General features: G+C 37.8%; 1 protein-coding gene across 1 annotated transcript; it reads left to right on the top strand.

The window, feature by feature from the left end:
* Positions 1–35: 35 nt before the first annotated feature.
* On the top strand, positions 36–18,622 carry slc6a13 (solute carrier family 6 member 13). The gene is made up of 15 exons (XM_035665862.1): positions 36–213; positions 7,043–7,252; positions 7,878–8,012; positions 10,122–10,262; positions 10,844–10,925; positions 11,248–11,380; positions 11,742–11,876; positions 14,188–14,291; positions 14,487–14,611; positions 14,832–14,944; positions 15,148–15,285; positions 15,486–15,588; positions 16,047–16,147; positions 16,433–16,603; positions 17,249–18,622. Exons 1-15 carry the CDS (start codon positions 207–209, stop codon positions 17,411–17,413), a joined length of 1,863 nt encoding a protein of 620 aa, XP_035521755.1. The 5' UTR covers positions 36–206; the 3' UTR covers positions 17,414–18,622.
* The last annotated feature ends 1,279 nt before the right edge of the window (positions 18,623–19,901 follow it).

Raw genomic sequence — 19,901 nt, 5'->3', positions numbered from 1 at the left:
GTGTGTGTTTGTGTGTGGGGGTGTCTGAATGGAATTGGATAAAGGGGAGGGGGGTCTTCAGAGAGGGGCAACTCAGAGGGAAAATCTCACTGCGGGCTGCACCAAAGTTCTCAGTTTCTCAGATCTCCGCCCCTCCTTGAATGTTATATAGTGAAACCTGAAACAGGAGAAGGCCTCTCTTCTTGAAACTATCATTGTACTACATTATGAAAGGTGAGTGTTTTTTATTATGGATCATGTGATTTTTTTCCAGTCAGAGATTGATAATAAGTGAAATTATTGCTGTTTATGTGATATAATGAACATATTCATAGACATCTTAAATTTGTATGTGATTATTTATTTATTGGCAGTTGTGCTCAGCTGTTGTTTTGAAGGATCTATCGCAATGCAATTAAACCATGCATGGTTTTATCCAGCTTATGGAAGGCCTGCAGTCTTAAAACATTACTAACATATTCAGGTGCAAAGATTGGCGTTTATAACTTTGCTGTTATGTTCAGCACAGTTAATTCCATGCTGATAATCATGTCGTTCTTAACTGTAATCAGAAAGCAGATCAAATAGGACTAAATGTGCTGCTGATCTAAGTCAAAAGTTGCTTTTATAGAACGCAATTCATCCTCAGCCAGTACATAAATTACGATTTGTAGCTCATTTCACATTATTTTTCTCACATCTAAAGATAAATTATCTATCTGTAAAAATAGCTTTCACTGGGCATTATCATGTAAAACATGGATATTGTTTTGCGATCTAACAAACTGGTTATACATCAAATGCTCACTATTTATGTGACACAAAATTATTGATAGGAATTTAAAGCAGGTTGTTGAACTTCTTCGATGGTTTATATTAATTAAAGATGCCATTTTTATTCACAGCTTTAATTTGTATTTCTTTTTACACCAACCACGTTTATCTTTTAACTTCCACCTAGACATACATCAGTTAGTATTCAACATCCAGCAAATATAAATCTTTGCGAGGCACAGGTAAACATGTGACATTGATGTCCCAACCTTATGTAACTAACCCAGTTACATATTAGCCTGCAATTATCCAACTGTGGGAGCTTCAGTGTACTGGACATTATTATGAATATGTGACTCTGAGCTGCACGTGTGATATACTTTATTGATCCCAAGCTGGGAAATTGCAGAAACAAAGAAATAAACTGTAATAACAGAAGAAGACAAAAGCACAACTAGTGAACAGAGAGCCTCTGATTAGGGAAGATATATTAGATAAATTAAAACAATTAAAATGTAAAATAAAATACAGGTATGTAAACCAATTATAAGTAAAGTGTGGGTGTGTGGTTTAAAATCAAGTTTCTAGTGTATTGTTTTTGAGGAGCTTCAATATTTTTTTCCTTGAGTCAGTTGCTCTACATTTAAAAGCAGTCTTTCCTAGTCCAGACCTGACTTAAAGAATATCAGCCAATGAGTAGAGTGACTCTGATAGCTAATTTGGTTATTTCTGACTGATCTGTCAGTGTAGTCTTTGGCTTTTCACTTTTACCTCAATATCAGAGTGTGGACCCGGAGTATAGGTCACTCACAAACAATAAAAACTACACTAAAAGGAAAAAGGAACATTTTATGTGAAAAATCTTGTACTTGTATATATCTCTTGTATATTGTATAAAGATGTTGCTTGTTCTAACAACCCCACAGAGATGTATCACAGTGTTTGAGCATCACTCTCATCAACCTTTTTCCAGCCACAGCAGACATCTGTTTCCAGCAAAAAAATCTCTGCACTTAAAGTACTCTACCTGCTCAGACAGCCAAAGTTAGTTCCATGCTGGTGAACATAGTGGTGCATTTATTAGCTAAAGACCCAGACATTTCCCTCTTGACCTGGTGGGGAACAAGAGGGTGCACTTGAGGATGAGTTAATATTGGACTAGGGACTAGAAGGACTACTCCAAATTAATGTTAACGTTGCCCTGTATCTGCTGGAGGTGTAAATAAGCAACAAGTTTGCAAACCAGTTAGCCATATCAATTTAAGAGGCGATAGATTATATATCAGTTGTATTTGGTGGCCAAATAATCAGTTTCTGCAGATAGTAAAGTATTTAACCATCTTACTTGATTAGATATGATAACCAGCAATCCTATACCAAAAAGGCTTGCAATTAAACCTTAAGTGGAGATATGGAATTTAGAGAGCAATTTAATAGCAGCTGTAAATCTCTCTGATCTTCTGTACTAATTCTTACTTTGCTACAATGAATTGTACTTCAGGGTGTGTTACATTACTGTTGGGTGTGGTGTTAATCTCAGATTACTCCACACAAGGAGGACTACTCAGCCTATGAAAACAGTGTGAAAAATAACCCTGCTGATGTCATTAGGGTTACACCACCCAAGGTGCCCCAATACTTAATATTCCTAACAGGAAGCTTGTATCACAAACTGGAGGCATGGGGTTTTGAAAGAACTTAGCATTTAGGATGCAGCAGGGGGGTCCAATGAAATATGTTGTTGAATTGTATTATGGGAAATGTAGACCTATACTAGGGACTAATAGTCAGGATATCTTAGTCTCTGCTGCTGTGATCTTAATAATAATTAAAAATGGTCTCTTTTAAGTCTCCAAACATAATGGAAATGCAGTGCTAACTCTCTGTAGTACTGCTTTTCAGTTAGCATTCAGAACAATGTCCCACATGTTCTGTATTTATAGTAGTCAAACCAAAAGGATCGTGTGTGGCGCAGCACCTTGGTTTTGATGTCATGGTGTTACTTAAAGAGGAAATCCGATTTCACACAACATTTTACAGGTCTTGGGGATTACTACTGCATTTATGAAAAAAATAAATATTAAGTCTTTTGGCTTTGGAGGGAGCAGGGCAGTATGTGGGGCTGAAGCCTAAAATCATAAAAATGAAATAAGTTAGTTAGTGGAGTTAGAAAGAAGCTAGCTTACCAGACCTAGGCCTTTAGCCTGCTCCTCATATCTGCTTTAGTCTCGCAGCTCAAGGCTGCTACTGGGATCACAAATCTAAATCTCTGACAAAATTGTTGGCAGCCAAGTTGCATTGTGGGTAACTGAAGAAGAATGCTTGGAATAAAAAAGAAATTTGATCATTTTTGTTCAACTGTCCATTATGTGTCCACCAATGTTGTAGAGGAGCAATGATAAATCAGTGGAGTACTATTTTAAAGACCGTGGGTGTATAAGGACAAAAGAGAGCACATGATGTCTAAGAAGTCAGCCACACATTCATTCAATCATTCAATAGGTCAGTCTGTCAGTCACTCACTCAGCCACTTGCTCAGTCAGTCCACAGCTTTTCAGAGAGAGGTGAAGTTGGCACTGTGTCCTGGGATAAAGCTCCACTGTGCCTCAGTGAGGTCATTCTTAATCTTGGCATGTTTTCTCACAGTGGGCCTGTCCTCTAACGTTCTATGTATGAAAACTATTTCAGCCCATGCTACTATAAATAATGATATTACTTAGCCGCACCTATTAAAAGACTGTTTGAAATGAGGAATTTGGCCCGGGTGTTGAGCTCCTCAGCGTCCACAAAGAAACTGTGAAAAAGTGAGGCAAACTGTGATCTGGCTGCGAGGCCAGTGTGGATTCTCATTTGCCAGCACAGAGCAGCAGTCCTCCTCTGCCTTTGTTGCACCAAGATTTCATTCCCACCAAGTATACCTTCTGAAAACAAGGGGCTCTATTTTTACCTCAGGCCACAATTTGGCTCCAGTATGGAGAGTTTGGCACCTAAAACCCAGCCAACCTCCAAACCCATGCACACAGCACACACAGAGTCACACTTGTGCTCCACCTCTGCCCTTTGCCAGTGGGAGCACATTCCTAAAGGTGGCTTCACACAAGGCTTCTGGCTAAATGGGATTTCCATCCCCTGTGTTGTGTTCAGAACTGAACTCAAAAAACAGACAGCCTCATTGGTCCTGTGGGACCAGGTCACACAACATGTAATGTGTTTGTTTGTGTGGATGTGTTTAAGATAAAGGAAGGGAAGGAAGTTTGACATGGATTCTTGCAACTGAATCAGTGTGAGCATGTCTCCTGCAGACTGATGACCAATTTGTTTGAATTTGGACTGCAGCAGCAACCACAATGTGCTTCAGAGAGAGGAAAAGGGTAACAGAATGGCTGGTGAGAGGCCTATTAATGCAACCTGACAGGAGTGAGCACAGTCTGTGAGTTGTCTGTTTCCTCCACAGAGAGAAATTCTTTCAGCAGCACAGGCCCCCAAACTGTCTGCCTGAGAGCTTGACTAACTTCAAATGTGGTCACGTAACATCAAGCCATTACTGACCTCATCCAGCACAGAAAAAGTGACATACATTACATTATAGCCCATGTAAACATAAACAGGCATATTTGGTACGTCACATGCACAGTGCGAATTCTCCTTGAGAACTAGCCGGGGTCCTGAAATTCCTTCTCCTTAATCTTAAAATAGACCCCCTTTAGGCAAGGCAATATATTTATATTTCATTGCAAGGAAACATACACAGCAAAAAGCCCAGAGTTGAATTACCTCCCACAGCCTCACACTCTCCAGAGTAAAATTAACACTTTCGAGATAGTTAAACATTTTACACTTTGCCAGAGTTCCTTCTTTAACTCGCAAAAGAGGGTTCAATTAACACTGAGTGACACAACATAACACTGCTCTGAGTCACATTTTTTACTATTTGGGTGGAGTTAATTTTACTCCCTTTAAGAGTAAAATCTACACTGAAAATATTTAAATATTAATATAACAATTAATTACAATAATCTCAATAATTTTCAAAAATAACATTTATGTTTGCCTTTTCATGTGTAAAACAATGCACAGTCATATCGTCAAATAAATCATACGAATTAAAGGCAAAATGTGCTTTGAAATGTTCATCAAATGGCTTGAGGGAGTGGTTTGCCTGGCATGAAATGAGATGCTTATCCATGGTGATGTAGAAGCTGTCGATCCAGTTCTTCTGACGCCTAACAGCGAGGAGGTATGGTTGTTGATCCTGCTGGTCGCAGAGATGATCCTCCAAACTGCATGACTAAGGTTGAGATAAGGAAACAGAGAGAGAAAACTACATTATTGAAGTGATTACTCAAACATCACCCTGGCTAGTTTAAGAAAGGAAAGCCTGAAGACAATCTCATCCACTTTAACAATCCTAATTTACACACGTGGCTAAGACAGTGATGTGACAATGTATTATAATCACTTTAATAGTTTTTGGAGACTTCGGTCCCCCAGGTGGTGGTGAAAGTATCAGCAACAACGGGGAGGTCAATTCTTGTAGGCTGAGGACAGAGTCACAAGAATAAACTCAAAACTCTTCAAATGTAATACTTTGATAATAATAATTTGAATGAGAACAAAGAGGCATTATGAGTCCATCTATTGCTCATATTCATTACAAAAATCAGATCAACTTTCAGAGACAAACAGAATAAACTGAACTCATAAAATAATGAATGAAGCAACTGTAACTGCAGTTATAGAAAATGATTTTAAAACAAGCAAAACAAATACAACTCACTTGTTTCCCCATATGAGAGCCTTGGCTTCAAGAACATATATAGTCTTGTTCCACCTTTGAGAAAGAAGATATTGATTAACTAATTATTAACTACTACTTCACGAAATACTTTAAAATTTCAAGTAATTCTAAACATTTCATTTCATTCCTACCAATCCTTTTGTATCCAGGAATCTTGTTAAAGTGGAGAGGATATCAACATTTCTACCTGGGTCATTAACAAGCTTAAGTCCAGGTCACACAGACATCAGATACGACACACTGTGACCCCTGTGGCCTCTGTATGTTAAACTGTGGTGAAGGCAAAAAAGGGCTAGCAACTAGCTCTAACCTCAAACAAGATTTTATACAGTAAAAACCAAACATTTTATTTATCATTCCTTTGAGCTTGCATGTGAATTGTTGTTAAACAATCATTAAACAATCGTTGGAATGGTTTGAGTTAACTAGTGACTAACGGTTAGCTAGCTAACTGCAGTTCACAGCATCCATTGTTTTAGTGGGGTTGACTCAATTGCAGTTATCGTGTAGAGCTGCACGAGTGGAGTGAAATGGTGATAACTTGTTTCCAACCGAAAAAGTGAAATGCGTTTCTTCTGTGGCCAGAGTTTAACTACACCTATGCGGAGTTGGGCTAACACCAGAGAGGGTTGGCTAACACTGATGTTAGCAACTCCGTCAAACAACTCCCAACACTGAACAACGTTTAAATCAGAAAGAGTTAAAATTACACTTTGGGAGTGAAAAACAACTCGGAAATTTACTAATTGGCTTTACATAAAAAAAGTAGCATGTGCAGAAGAAAATCATGAACGCAAGACAGTGTACTAGTAAAGAGGACACACACAGTAACCCAGCATAGGCTTTTAAAAAGATTTAGTTTGATGTTAAATGTGGACACAGCTGTGACACATCTCAGGTTTTCAGGCAAAGAAAAGTAACCAAAAGCACCCTCATAGGACCCTTAGGTACAATTTAAAAAAACAGACAATATTTAATTGTACCTGATAGATTCAATTGGGTCCAAGGACTACTGGGTGAAATTAGAAGTTGCTACTGTTTTGTACTGCATAAACACTGGCGGCTGCATTTAGAATGAGCAAATTGTGCAAATACAAGTCTCATGGAAATTTGTTAGACTGAAGGACTGTGAAAAGAGCAGATGGATAATAAAATAGGGTCATTTACTGGCTACGTTGAATCATATTTGAATAATATGGTATGGTAATGTTATATTATCCTTAAACAATCTTGATTTGGAGAAAATTTTATTTTTAACTAAACTGAAGTTCTTCTCATGTAAAGAGTTCTGACTGACGTGAAGCGTCAAAAAAGGGATTGCCTCAGAAAAAAAAAGAAAAGAGGAATCAGATATGCTTCTCCAGCTGCATGCTGCCCTGCAATGACCTTTGGACTTTTGCTATCCCGCAGGCTTTATCTATGTCTTTTGCCCAATTCCCTCTTTGTAATTTTTGCTTTTTCTCCTCCACTCTTTCTCTTTGTAACCCTCAGGGCAGACAGATGACATGGAGAACATGTCTAAGGTTGAGCCCTCCAACGGGCACAGCAGGCCGCTGGACATCGTGCCCAGTACAGAGGAGAAGATGACAGACAGGGGTCAGTGGGGCAACAAGCTTGAGTTTGTTCTGTCAGTGGCCGGAGAAATTATTGGCCTGGGGAATGTCTGGCGTTTCCCCTACCTTTGTTATAAGAACGGAGGCGGTGAGTGCTGGAATTACTTATCTCTGGTTTGTTGTCTCGTTGCTTGTTCAACACAAAAGCTTGAGTTTCTGCATTTAGTCATTTATTTTATATTATGTGACACTGATGCACACATTTTGTCGTTGGTGTTTGATCTTAAAATGTCCCACCAAAAAACACAAGGAAATTCCATCTACATTTGCTTGCAACCCAATTCTGTTGCAGCTCAGCTTCTGAGAAAAGATTATTTTGAATTAGCTCAAGAGGAGGTAATGCACAGGTTAATATGTGATCTATTCCAAAGATATACAGTGCTCACTGAAAGGACATGGTTCACTTGACTGACACATTTTGGCACGCAGTTACCTAATGTCTGACAGGGGCTCACTGACAAAGAATAACACCTGCACACAGTAAAATCTTTTTTTAATGTCCCATAGGATATAAAATTGCTTGATTATTTTTTCTACTTAAATAATATTTTGCATGACATTTTGAGATTTTTTACCTAGAAACCTTATAAAAACATTTATTTGCAATGTGTTTGATTTATTTTATAACAGTTTGCACAGGTCTCTGCATCACTCGAGAGCATATTAAAGATAGCTGAGTTAGCTGTTCCTTTAATCTGCGTGTGTTTATACAGGTGCCTTCTTCATCCCATACCTCATCTTCCTGTTTGCTTGTGGGATCCCAGTCTTCTTTCTGGAGACATCTCTGGGTCAGTATACCAGTGAGGGTGGCGTAACCTGCTGGAGGAAAATCTGCCCTTTGTTTGAAGGTAATCTACCTATTTCCTTAAGAAAGATAGATCAATGGATGTTCAGTGATGTTGGTGCCATGCATTCCCAATTTCTGTTTATTTTACAATGTTATGACATAATTAGGTGTTTCCTGTGTATGTGTGGGGTAGCATCAATCATGATGTTTTGAATGTAAATAAAGTAATGACCTAATGATCATTGTAATCTTATTATTTTGAAACAATGAGTTGCTTGAGCACCACACAGCACCCATACAAAGACTCTATGTGAACAAAGCATTGAAAGTGCACAACAACGTGGGATGACAGCGGAATTTCAGGCATGTGCTTGCAATATGTTTATGTGCATGTATACCATTTCAGTGTACGCCATTTGCAATTGTGTACATACAGTATATGTACACAGTGTGACTTGGCAGTGGCCATCCCTTAAAAAACAGTTTGGTGTTAAATTCTGTCAAATTTTACATATACATTTAGATTAATAAGTGCTGAAAAAAACACATAGCATTTAATAATCTGTTATGGACACACTTTAAACTACGTAATAGGCTCAAGTTAAATGAAAAAATTAATGTATTTGGAAAAATGTATGAAGATTTGGGAAGTATATAAATTATATTATTATAAATTTGAAATGTATAGATGTCTAATGCCATCTTTAATGTCTATGAATTTCTAAAAATATTACATTATTGTGGCACATTCGTAAAGCACTGAGCTTTACGAAATGTGCCACACACTCATCTTCTCATTGTATTATGTAAATATTTTTGAGTTAAAATATCCTCATTGGGGAATTTTCCAAGTAAATATGGATATTCAAGGATTCAAGGTTATTTTATTGACATTTACAATGCAAGGTTGTAGAATGAAATTGTTACAGAATTCAGATATAGTTCCTTTTATGCTACTTTAAAAAAATAAAAAAATAATTAATGAGTCATCAAAAAAAAAACTGATGCAAACAAGGGAGTGTGTCTTTGCCTCTTTTTTCCTAAAATCAATAATCAGGTCCTTGATTTTGCTGACGTTAAGCAGTAGGTTGTTTTCTGTGCACAACTCTGCAAGATTGTTGATTTCCTCCCAATATTAAGTCTTATCATTGTTTGAAATCCGGCCAATTAAAATATATTTGTGATTTAAATATATTTCTGCCAACCCTTAAAGTCTCCATGCCACCCTCTTGCCACCCCATGAATATTTCTCAATTCTGCCTCCGTGCGTGTCAAACAACCAGAATGCATGTGACACAGAGACAGATGTTTGATGGGGAAGCATTGTTGCTGCTGCCAAGCAACCAACACTGGCTAATGTTCGGTTTTCTGCCTTCAAATAAGTCTGTAATCAGCCATAATTATAACCCAGAGAGGATGACAGCTGGTGGAGAGTCAATCGTGCAATCTTGTGTTGGAACAAGCGCTTTACCTAGAAATTGTGCCTATTATAAATTTACCCTGTATTTAATCTACTCTACTGTGATGGAGTCATTTGAATGGGGGTTTAATCAAATACTGTAAAGATGTGCATTTGCCAAGGTTAAATTATGCCTCTGTCTATACTGAATGGAACTGTCAGGGAGCTCTTGATTCAAAATCATTTCTGTGCGGCACTTGAGATAAACTAAAGCTACAAATATATTTCAAATGAAATTGAATTTGTAGTGTTCTCAGGCTGCTTACGAATAACATCCTGCAACCAAACAACAGTACGCTCACTGCGAGCCAAAGTCTGCTTGTTTCATGGCAGCCCAGCGTGCAAGACAAGTTCCTTGATACAAGATGTATCGCAATATTAAAGCATACCTCTGTGGAAATAAATCAAAAATAGTCATGTCACATGGCTATATAGTGCACACATATACTTAGTCATGTCGCAGTGTTTTTGAGTTCCTGGTGACGGTAGGGAGAGGTGAAAGAGATTTTGTGAAAATGTCAATAAGTTTAGATGAGCTCACTGCACATCTCACGGCAATCAAAGCCATTATGCAGTTTCTTATTGGTCACAGCTCCCCCCCCCTTTTTTTTTAAACAAGCTGCATGGTTGCATTTTGTTTTTGGTGGGGGAGTGGTGGCTTTGAATAAAAACTGCTGCACTGACTTGTAAACTTGATGTTTATTCTTCTAGGAGTGGGTTACGCCACCCAGGTGATCGTTGCTCTGCTTAACATCTACTACATTGTTGTGTTAGCCTGGGGCATCTTCTACCTGTCCAACTCCTTCACCTGGGATCTGCCCTGGGCCTCTTGCAACAACTCCTGGAACACAAGTGAGACACAGGACACTAGCACACTGGGCCAGACTAAAATATCTTTGCCATGAATTTTAAAATAGACATTCATTATTTCCCCCTGAGGATGAATTATAATAACTTTAATCGCCAGACTTTCCATCTTGTACTATTAACAGATAAAACATTAGTTAATTTGTCTAATAAAACTACAATAATTACTTTCCCATGAGCTCTGCTTGACTTTCTAATTAGCAAATATTAGTGTGCTAACACTCTAGACTAAGATTGGTGAACATGGCAAACATTATACCTGGTAACACATTTTAGCATTGAATTGTTTACATGGCTATACATTTTTAGTTTTATATATATATATATATATATATATATATATATATATATAGGTTAATGTTGTACATACTGCTGTTTTATTTCTGGAGTTCCTCTTCATCATTTAGTTTCATTTTATCTTAAAGGAGCGAATGTTCCTGCACCATTTCACTCCTCCTTCTCAGTGGTGCCATTGTTTCGCTTGCCTGTGTGTAACTTGGAAACCTCAGAGAAAGCTTGGATTTCTTCACAGGACTGAATGTCTTTTTGTCTTTCCTTCATTCAAGATTCCTGTATGGCATTTCAGAGGGGGAATAGCTCCATCAATCACCATGAGAACACCACCTCTCCTGTCATTGAGTTCTGGGAGTAAGTGTCTTTTTGTTTGGCCATGTCCTCACATGGCCTTAGGTGCCAATAAGTTTACCAAATATTCAATTTAACGAGTAATTTAATCTTGTGTTTCATCTTAAAATCATACCAGATGTTGCCTGCTTTAAAAATGTATGATTGCTAGACTACGTACAACTTTTACATTGAATTGCTTATAAACCCTCAGTTTCTAAGCTCTTGGGAGCATAGAAAAAATGCTATACTGGAAAAGTTGTCGGTATAAACAAGCTGAATGCGGCATATAATGAATTCTAGATAAAAACATTTCTAATGCTTACCCTATTTGTGTGTGCCCCAGGCGAAGAGTGCTGAGAATTTCCTCAGGTATTGATCACATTGGCTCTCTGAATGGGGACCTGGTTCTCTGCCTGGCCATTGCGTGGGTAGTCTGCTACTTCTGCATCTGGAAAGGAGTCAAGTCTACTGGCAAGGTGAAACCTCTCCTCAATTCAGATATTCACTATACAGTAATCATATCACATTATCAATAGTATTCTTTAGCAACACTGTTTATGCTTTTAGCTTTTATAATGATTGTTGCTGTGTGGTTAGGGCTTTCCTCATACATGCTGGAGGTGAAGCATTTTATTATAGTAGGATACCTTCTCCTACTTTGGGCAGCTACCTAGTTTTAGCCACAAGTGCTTTCAAAACATTGTCATATATTTAATACAATATAACAGTAAATTTTGAGCCTAAACACATGATTAAAGGATTAAGAATTTCTGAGAGGCCTTGTCATGAGTCTTGTATACACGTATGTGATTAGGAGGTGCTGCTGTTTTCTTTCAGGTGGTTTACTTCACAGCCACCTTCCCTTATGCAATGCTAGTGGTCCTGCTGATAAGAGGGGTCACCCTGCCAGGCGCCTCCAGGGGAATCCACTTCTACCTGTACCCTGACCTGGGACGGCTGTCTGATCCACAGGTAGGCTGGAAATGAACTTGGTTTTACATGTACGTATGGCTGATACAATGATGTCATGTCTATCAGTCTTTTAATACTTCTGAAAATGCTTTGATTCATTTTCAAATTGGTACAAACTGGGCACAGTACTGCCTCAGAGTACCAAGCCTAACAGATTATACAGATATGATTATACTCATTTATCTTTAAAAATTGGAGTTATTTCCAGGTAATGTCCAACAAACCTGCCCTTCCAGGGTCCCTAAAGCTGCCACCTCTGCTGTTTTAGTTCACAAAGAACTTATGTGAAACAGATAATGTGCCAGGCAAAACAGTTGTTGAATGTAACTCTGGGAGCAAGGACACAGAGGCTAACCAGCGACCCAAAATTGGTCAGTTAAACCAGGACCATGTGGAGGAAGTTGCTATAAACTGAGATGATTGTTATTGGTTGTGTGTAAGGTAGGCCATTTAGGTATATATATTTTATTGACTTCCCTCCAGGAACAAATACAATACATTTTATTTGATGAGACAGCTATTTACATGAACGTTTTATTACACCCCTTGCTCAGGAAAGCCAGACTGTCAGTAGGTCCTTGTAATTGCCTTCATATATTTCTGATCTGCTGCCGCTTTGGTTGAGGTGCAGTTAAGTTTAGGCAACTAAAAGTATTTGGATATTGTTAGGGAAAGATTGTTGTTTTAGTTTTCCAGTCTGTAACTTTACTATAGAGCAATGCAGTAAAGACTCTTACCGCTCTCATAGTGTAATTTTTGGCCACAGCAGACCAAGTTAACTACTATGCTGTCAATAGTGGAGCAACTAGCAGCTAATGAATAAGATTTTTTTATAAAGATACATTTTATAAGATATTTTAATTAAATTTAATATTCTAAATTTGTGCCGTATTTGCTATCAGTTTTGCCATATTAACTTAAAAGGTGTGGATAATTACTTCTGTGTTGCGATCACAGCTTGTTTCTGCTGCCCCCAAGTGGCCTGAAAAATTAGATAATGCCATTTTAAGAGGACAGGATTTGCATCAATCCATCCACTCCTGTGACATTTTGTGGCTGTTTAGCATCACAATATCTTCTGCTTTTGCACTGAACATAAACATTAGTTGCCTCAAGCAAACAAGCAGTGCTGCCATCAATTATTCTCTGGGGAACAGCGTGATTTAATAATGTGTCCAGCAAAATGGCAAGGACTTATACACTAGCAGTGGAAAGAGAAAGAGAGTGGACTGGGAATAGCGGTGGTAAAGGGGACTTATCATTTCTTCTTTCCTTGCTGCTAGATTGCAACCAGTGAGAAAATCTAAAAGAGGGGGCCTCCTCAGTCCCACTCATGTCTCTGGGGAATGAATACAAGCCCTGTCTGTGCAGGCCAAGACTATCTAGGCTGGTGGAGTTGGTGCCTTGGGAATACCTGGCTTTGTCTTATGTTGTGTCCAGAGCTTGTCTTGTTGGTTGGACCCCTAGTCAATCAGATCTTCAATGCTGGCTGCCAGCTATCTAAAACATGCCCCAGTGCCCTGGAAGCACTTTACCAGAATTGCAAGCATAAAGAGAGGCCTTATTTGAATTTTGAAGTGTGAGTGAATGTTCAAAGAGAGGGTTGAAAAGTGCTGCACTTTATGCCTCAGAGAGACTGGGCTGGATAATAGGCTTTGCTGGTTGGGTGATGTCAGTATCGTGGGGTTGAGAGGGGTAGAGTTTTTGGTATTTGATAGATTAATCGTTTGATTGCCTTTTCAAAAAGAGATTAGGGTGTGAGTCTGTTCCTCTTTCATTAAGAGTGTACATACATGGTAGGCTGTGTGAAAATCAAGCTCACAATGAACAACAACAATGCTGCTATGGTGGAGAGCAGTTCCCAACACTTGATGCAGAAAGTTTAGTGTTACTTTTATATTGTTAATGAAATGGTCCTTGTCATTACACACTCTAGTACTAACAACTAATGAAACACCAGCATATACAATACAGTTTGTAACATTTAGGAGGATCTATTGGACAAAGTGGAACATAATATTCATAGGTATGTTTTCATTAATGTAAAATCACCTGAAAATAAGGATCATTGCATTTTTATCTACAGATGCAACTGGCTGTAGATAGGGCATTCTCCTACACAAATCACAGGCTGTTCTCATTTCCAGGTTGTCAAATACAGATCCAAACGGTGTTCAGTTGGTTGCAAACTGCAACTTAACTGCTAGATGCCATTAAACACTGGTCCTCACATAGCATAATAAAAACCTGAAACAAAGAAAATTATTGTTATTTTTCCCTTTTAAATCTATTTCTTTGAATTCTTCCTAAGGTATGGATGGATGCTGGAACTCAGATCTTCTTCTCCTATGCTATCTGCCTGGGTTGCCTCACTGCCCTTGGAAGCTACAACAAATATAACAACAACTGCTACAAGTAAGGAATGAAATGACCGTGCATTTGGCATTATGATAAACGGCATAACACCACCTCTCTATTCAGTCTTAAATGTCAGTAATAATCAAACCTGTTGTTTAACCACAATAGTCGAGACAATGTTGGGTACCATTCTCAACCCATTAAAACAAGCATTTCTTACTCATCATATGCCCCCTTCTGTGTTATTTCCAGGGATTGCCTGTCTCTCTGTTTCCTGAACAGTGGTACCAGTTTTATTGCAGGTTTTGCCATCTTCTCTATCCTGGGCTTTATGTCTTACGAGCAGAACGTGCCTATCTCAGAAGTGGCTGAATCTGGTTGGTTTTTCTTTTACTGTTTATAAAAAAAAGTTCTCTGCACTCACCCTGTTATAATATCGTCAGGGAGACAATCTGTGATATGTTCTTTAGCGAAAAGCTTGTATTTCTACTGGTTTAGCCTCTGTGGTTTTAATGATAATGATGATAGGGTACTAGCAAGAATGACTAATAATGGTATTCTTAATGAGAAAATGAATTTAAAATCTGTCCATTTCAGGTCCAGGTTTGGCCTTCATCGCCTATCCTCGTGCTGTGTCCATGATGCCTTTCTCCCCTCTATGGGCCTGCTGCTTCTTTATTATGATTGTCTTTCTGGGACTGGACAGTCAAGTGAGACTAACACATGCACCACACAAACAGAGGATTCCAATATTACAGTTTCAAACATAATTCTTTCAAAGCACCATGGGTTATAAATTTTGCTTGCTTGGTACCTTTTCAGATCAGCAGCACATATACTCTCACATGCACAAACAAACATACATACATACACATTTTACAAAACTCATACTTCTTGTTTCCTTTCTGGTCAGTTTGTGTGTGTGGAGAGCCTGGTGACAGCCATGGTGGACATGTATCCCTCCACCTTCCGGCGTAAAAACCGCAGGGAGCTCTTCATCCTGGCAGTGGCTGTGGTGTCCTTCCTCCTGGGGCTCATCATGCTGACAGAGGTTTGTGTCACCGACCTTAATAGTTTTTTACAGAATAAGGATGTAATCTTGCCCACAGGAGGGCAACTGTACACCTCGGATTTCAGAATTACCATTCAGAAACTATTATTATAACATTTCTACCTACAACAGCATCTTGTTAGCAATAAACAGGAGATTCCCCTAAAGTCACTTTACATCCACCATCTCTGTTTCCACAGGGAGGCATGTATGTCTTCCAGCTCTTTGACTACTATGCAGCCAGTGGGATGTGCCTGCTCTTCGTGGCTATTTTTGAGACTGTTTGTATTGCTTGGATTTATGGTGAGTGTGTTAGCCAGGCTATTTGGGAATGCATGAATGGGGGTATTTAAAAGACAAAAGCTTTATTCTCACTAGGCACTATTCATTCCTGTCCGCACTGCCCTTAACATTCAGCCTAACAATAAAAAGGAAATGCTCTTTTTTGCCTCACCCACAGAATGGGAGGTATAAGGCTGAGTGAGCAGGGTGTTGTTTTATTGGTATATTTAATTAATAAAAAAAAGTAAAAAATAATATTATTAATTCAATTAATTTATTAATATAAAATAATTAAATTGGCAAAAATCTAAATAATGTACCCCACTGTATTAAAGCGGATCTTACAGTTGCTAAGCAGTCATTTCTGTGATGTGTGTCTTTTTACATTTCTGTTGTTCAAAGAGCAAATCTTGGCACAGATGATTGTTAGATATTGATGAATTCTCCAATGCGTTTCCCTCATTTCTCTCTGATTATAGGTGCCGACCGTTTCTATGACAACATAGAGGACATGATTGGCTATCGCCCCAGCCCTGTCATCAAATACTGCTGGCTTTTCTTCACCCCTGCAACGTGCTTTGTGGGTTTCACATTATGCTTCAATATGCATGCATTTACCCTACTCTCCTAAAAGAAGAGCAGCCTCTGCTGGTCAACACTGAAAATACATTTCAATATGCAAAATAACAAATAGCCAAATAATCATGCATTCTTGGTCTATAGCTTAAAAAATAACATATGGATTAAGGTTAAGTTTAATGATTATTGTCAGCTATTTATTGAAAGTGTTTACCAGTATTTCAAATATTCAGATATCAGTGTTGCATAGTCAATATGAAATATATCTCAATGTTTCTGTTATCAGGGAACCTTTGCTTTCGCCTTGATCAAGTACTCACCTCTAAAGTACAACAATGAATATGTATACCCATGGTGGGGCAATGGCATAGGCTGGATCCTGGCCCTTTCCTCCATGCTGTGCATCCCTATCTGGGTAGCAGTGAAACTGTACTACACCCCTGGAACACTGAGAGAGGTACATTTTACCTAAAAATGTCCTAAAGATGCAATCAATAATTGTCTCTGCCTTTGTGATTTCAGACTAATGAGAAAATGGGTTGCTCATAGTGATGAACCCACAGACAATTATCACCCCTCTCTACAGTCCCCTTTGGTTCTACTACAGAGTGTTTAAGCCCATTGTTTTGGTTTTACGGCCCACTTGCATTGACCCTGTTTCCAGCAGGCAGTTATGTTCAAAGTTCTGATAAACCGACACTGCCTGCCCAGTACCAAATGGCAGACAAGCAAGGTTAGCAACTAGCTGAACATAGCAGAGTATTTAGCAGCCAAAGAGCCAGATATTTTCTTCAGAAGTTGTTGGAGACCAAAACAGAGCTAAAACATAATGCTGTTTTATTTTTATTTTATTCTAAATTAACAAAAACACAACAATTCTTGTTTTCAGGTGATAATACACTAATGAAAACATGGCTATGAATATCCTCCTAAATGTTCCACTCTGGATCTTTAATGTTACCTATTACAGTCTTAATAAGATAGACACTGATGTGGTTTCCTATATATGACTCATTTTGTGTTAAAATGAATAGTCATCTTTTTTTCTCAACATGGAGATCATAACATGTTTTCCACTGTTTAATGTTTTTTTCTTTCACAGCGCCTTGTCATCTTGACCACTCCTTCCACTGATTTACCGAAGACAAAGCAGGAACAGGAGAAGCTGCTGGCCATCTTTGCAGCAGACGGCGACAGCCTCCATCAGAAATCACCTCCCACTAAGGACGGCTACTTCCCTGTTGATGAAAAGGAGTCTCATTGCTAGAGACTTGAGGGTTGGAATCAGTGCCTTTCAGGGGTCAAAGGTCACTCCTCAGCTTTGACACTCTTTCTGGCCCCATCCAACTCTCTCTGCAATACCTCACCAGAGAAAGTGGCGAAACAGGCACAGTGCAGACTTTAAGAGTCACCTGACCTGTAACTGCTGATCTGCTGCTGGAGCTTTCTCTTTTGTACATTGCCTTCAACATACAGTATGATGGCATCAGCAATCTTACTTAAAAAGTTACATCCTTTTTTTGGAGAGTTGGTTACCATCTCATTTGCCAGTGGCAGAGTCACATGTACATTTAAAAAAATGCGGCCATTGTTGTTACACAGTGGCTAAGAATTTACATTTGATCGTGTCTGCTTTCTAAGGAAGCATTTTTTTCTGTTATGGACATCTCTAATGTTCAGTTAGTCTGACATGACATTCCAGTTACTTTATTGATTCTAACATCTGCTGCGAATGGAGCATAAGAGGTGTCACATGAATGCACACATCATAAAATTTCACTTGAATAAAAGCTACAGTTTGTGTATTTAAAAGCACTTCTGTAAAGCATACAGTATGGTGTATTTTATCCATCAGTCCAATCATGGTGACAGATCTGTTTTTACTGTGTGGTGTGGATGTAGAGAGTTATCATCTCAGGATGTAAGATTTATTAATAAAAAAAGAATCCTACAAAAGCATACTAATAACCAATGCTTGAGAATGCAAGAATTGGATTTCAGATTTAGCTGAACTGACTACAATTCAACTCAATTAAGCTTTGTTGTTGTCTAACAATTGTTATTATGTTCATTTGTTCAGTTCGTTTTTATTTCTCTTGCTTTACTGAACATTGCAGAGTTGCATGAATATTTTCTCTCAATCTTCTGAGTATTGACATGATTTTTATTTAGTTGGTTTTGCCTTATCTCTAATGCATTTAATTGTATGAAATTAAAATGTAAAGTGCCTGAAGGAGACTATGGAGGAGTTATGCCACTTAGATATTATGAACAGGCTGATTGAAGGGTTTCATTTCAAAATGAATATCTCTCTCGTCATCTCTTTTTCTGCTGTATAATAATGAATTTCAGCCTGTGTTTCTTTAGATGTTGGAATGAACATATGATCATTGATTACTGATAAGGAACACTTTTCCATATATAACTTTTATATGCTAAAATAATTTTTTATGACTGAATAAAAATAGCTTCATTTGTAACAAACATTCCTGTTGAAACATATGTTTAGATTTTGTGGGACATACAATTAATTTTTCAGTACATGAATCATCTTTATCTTTTACATCTATGTGTTCTTTTTGACGATCCGAAGAGGTATTCTACATTTTGGCAACACAGTCCTCATTTATAGTAAAATCTCATTCTTAGATAATATTGCCTCACTTGCTAACAGCTAATCTTTTAAAGTTTCTATAGTATTCAGAGAATTTGCAACACATAACTAAGTTACATGTGCAACAAAGTAAAATACAATATATTTCATCTTGTGGGCAGTTGGAGCATAATTGATTAGCACTTTACAGTGTTTTGAAGCCTAAATGTTAAGCATTGCCAAGTTAGTGCAATGTATGTTCCATAATTAAATTTTAATATAGTTATTATGGTAAAACAAAAAAAAACAATACTAAACATATTGTAATAAACACAATACAGTGTAGTATACACAATGATGTATATTTTTAGACCCAATTTATAAACAGTTGTTAGCTTCTACAGCCCTTCTATCCAATAACACATTATATAATTCATTGTTTTTTAAGGTATATTATCATTAGATTTTGATCTAAACTTGCAAGAGTTATAACATACCTTATATTCGTCTATATCTGTTCTCAAAGTGCTATCTATTATGCAGCTTTAATAGATTTGACATGCAGTTTCACAGAACTCAACATAATAGTAGATGGAGGCCACCAGTTCTAACCACTTAAAGAGATTCATTTGTCACTATAATTTCAGTTTCTGTTTTATATTATTTCCTGTAGTGGAATACTTTTCTAAGGATAATTTACTTCCCTACCCCACACCTTCAAATAAGCAGGGGTTTTTTTTGTGTTTGCCGAGACACAAGAGGTCTGAATGGCTTGTACAAGAGGTTATTTATAGTCAATGGTGTGACTAACACAAATCAGCTTTAAACTGTTGTTTTTCACATCTCAAAGTGCTGAATATCTCCAGAAATATTAGGAATTACTTATTAGGTTGGAGCTCTGAGCTACTGAGCATCAATGATTTGGTGTAACACCAGGTAAAGCTGTTGCAACAGTTTTCTATTAGATATTCCAGTCAAAAAATAGTTAGAATAAGTAAATGAATAATTCAATTTATTATACGTTTTAACTCAAAATGTAATGCTGGGATACAAAACCCTTAACACAACTATCCACAATCTAATCAGAAATGTTGCAGCAGTAATACTTGATTCAAGGCAGACAACTAATCTGAAAGTACCTTCACTTTAGTTATATGGTATG

This window comes from Morone saxatilis, unplaced genomic scaffold, assembly GCF_004916995.1.
Source record: "Morone saxatilis isolate NCDOM2014 unplaced genomic scaffold, NCSU_SB_2.0 Contig2, whole genome shotgun sequence".
Classification (NCBI taxonomy): Eukaryota; Metazoa; Chordata; class Actinopteri; family Moronidae; genus Morone; species Morone saxatilis.
This window is presented reverse-complemented; position numbering and strand designations above follow the sequence as displayed.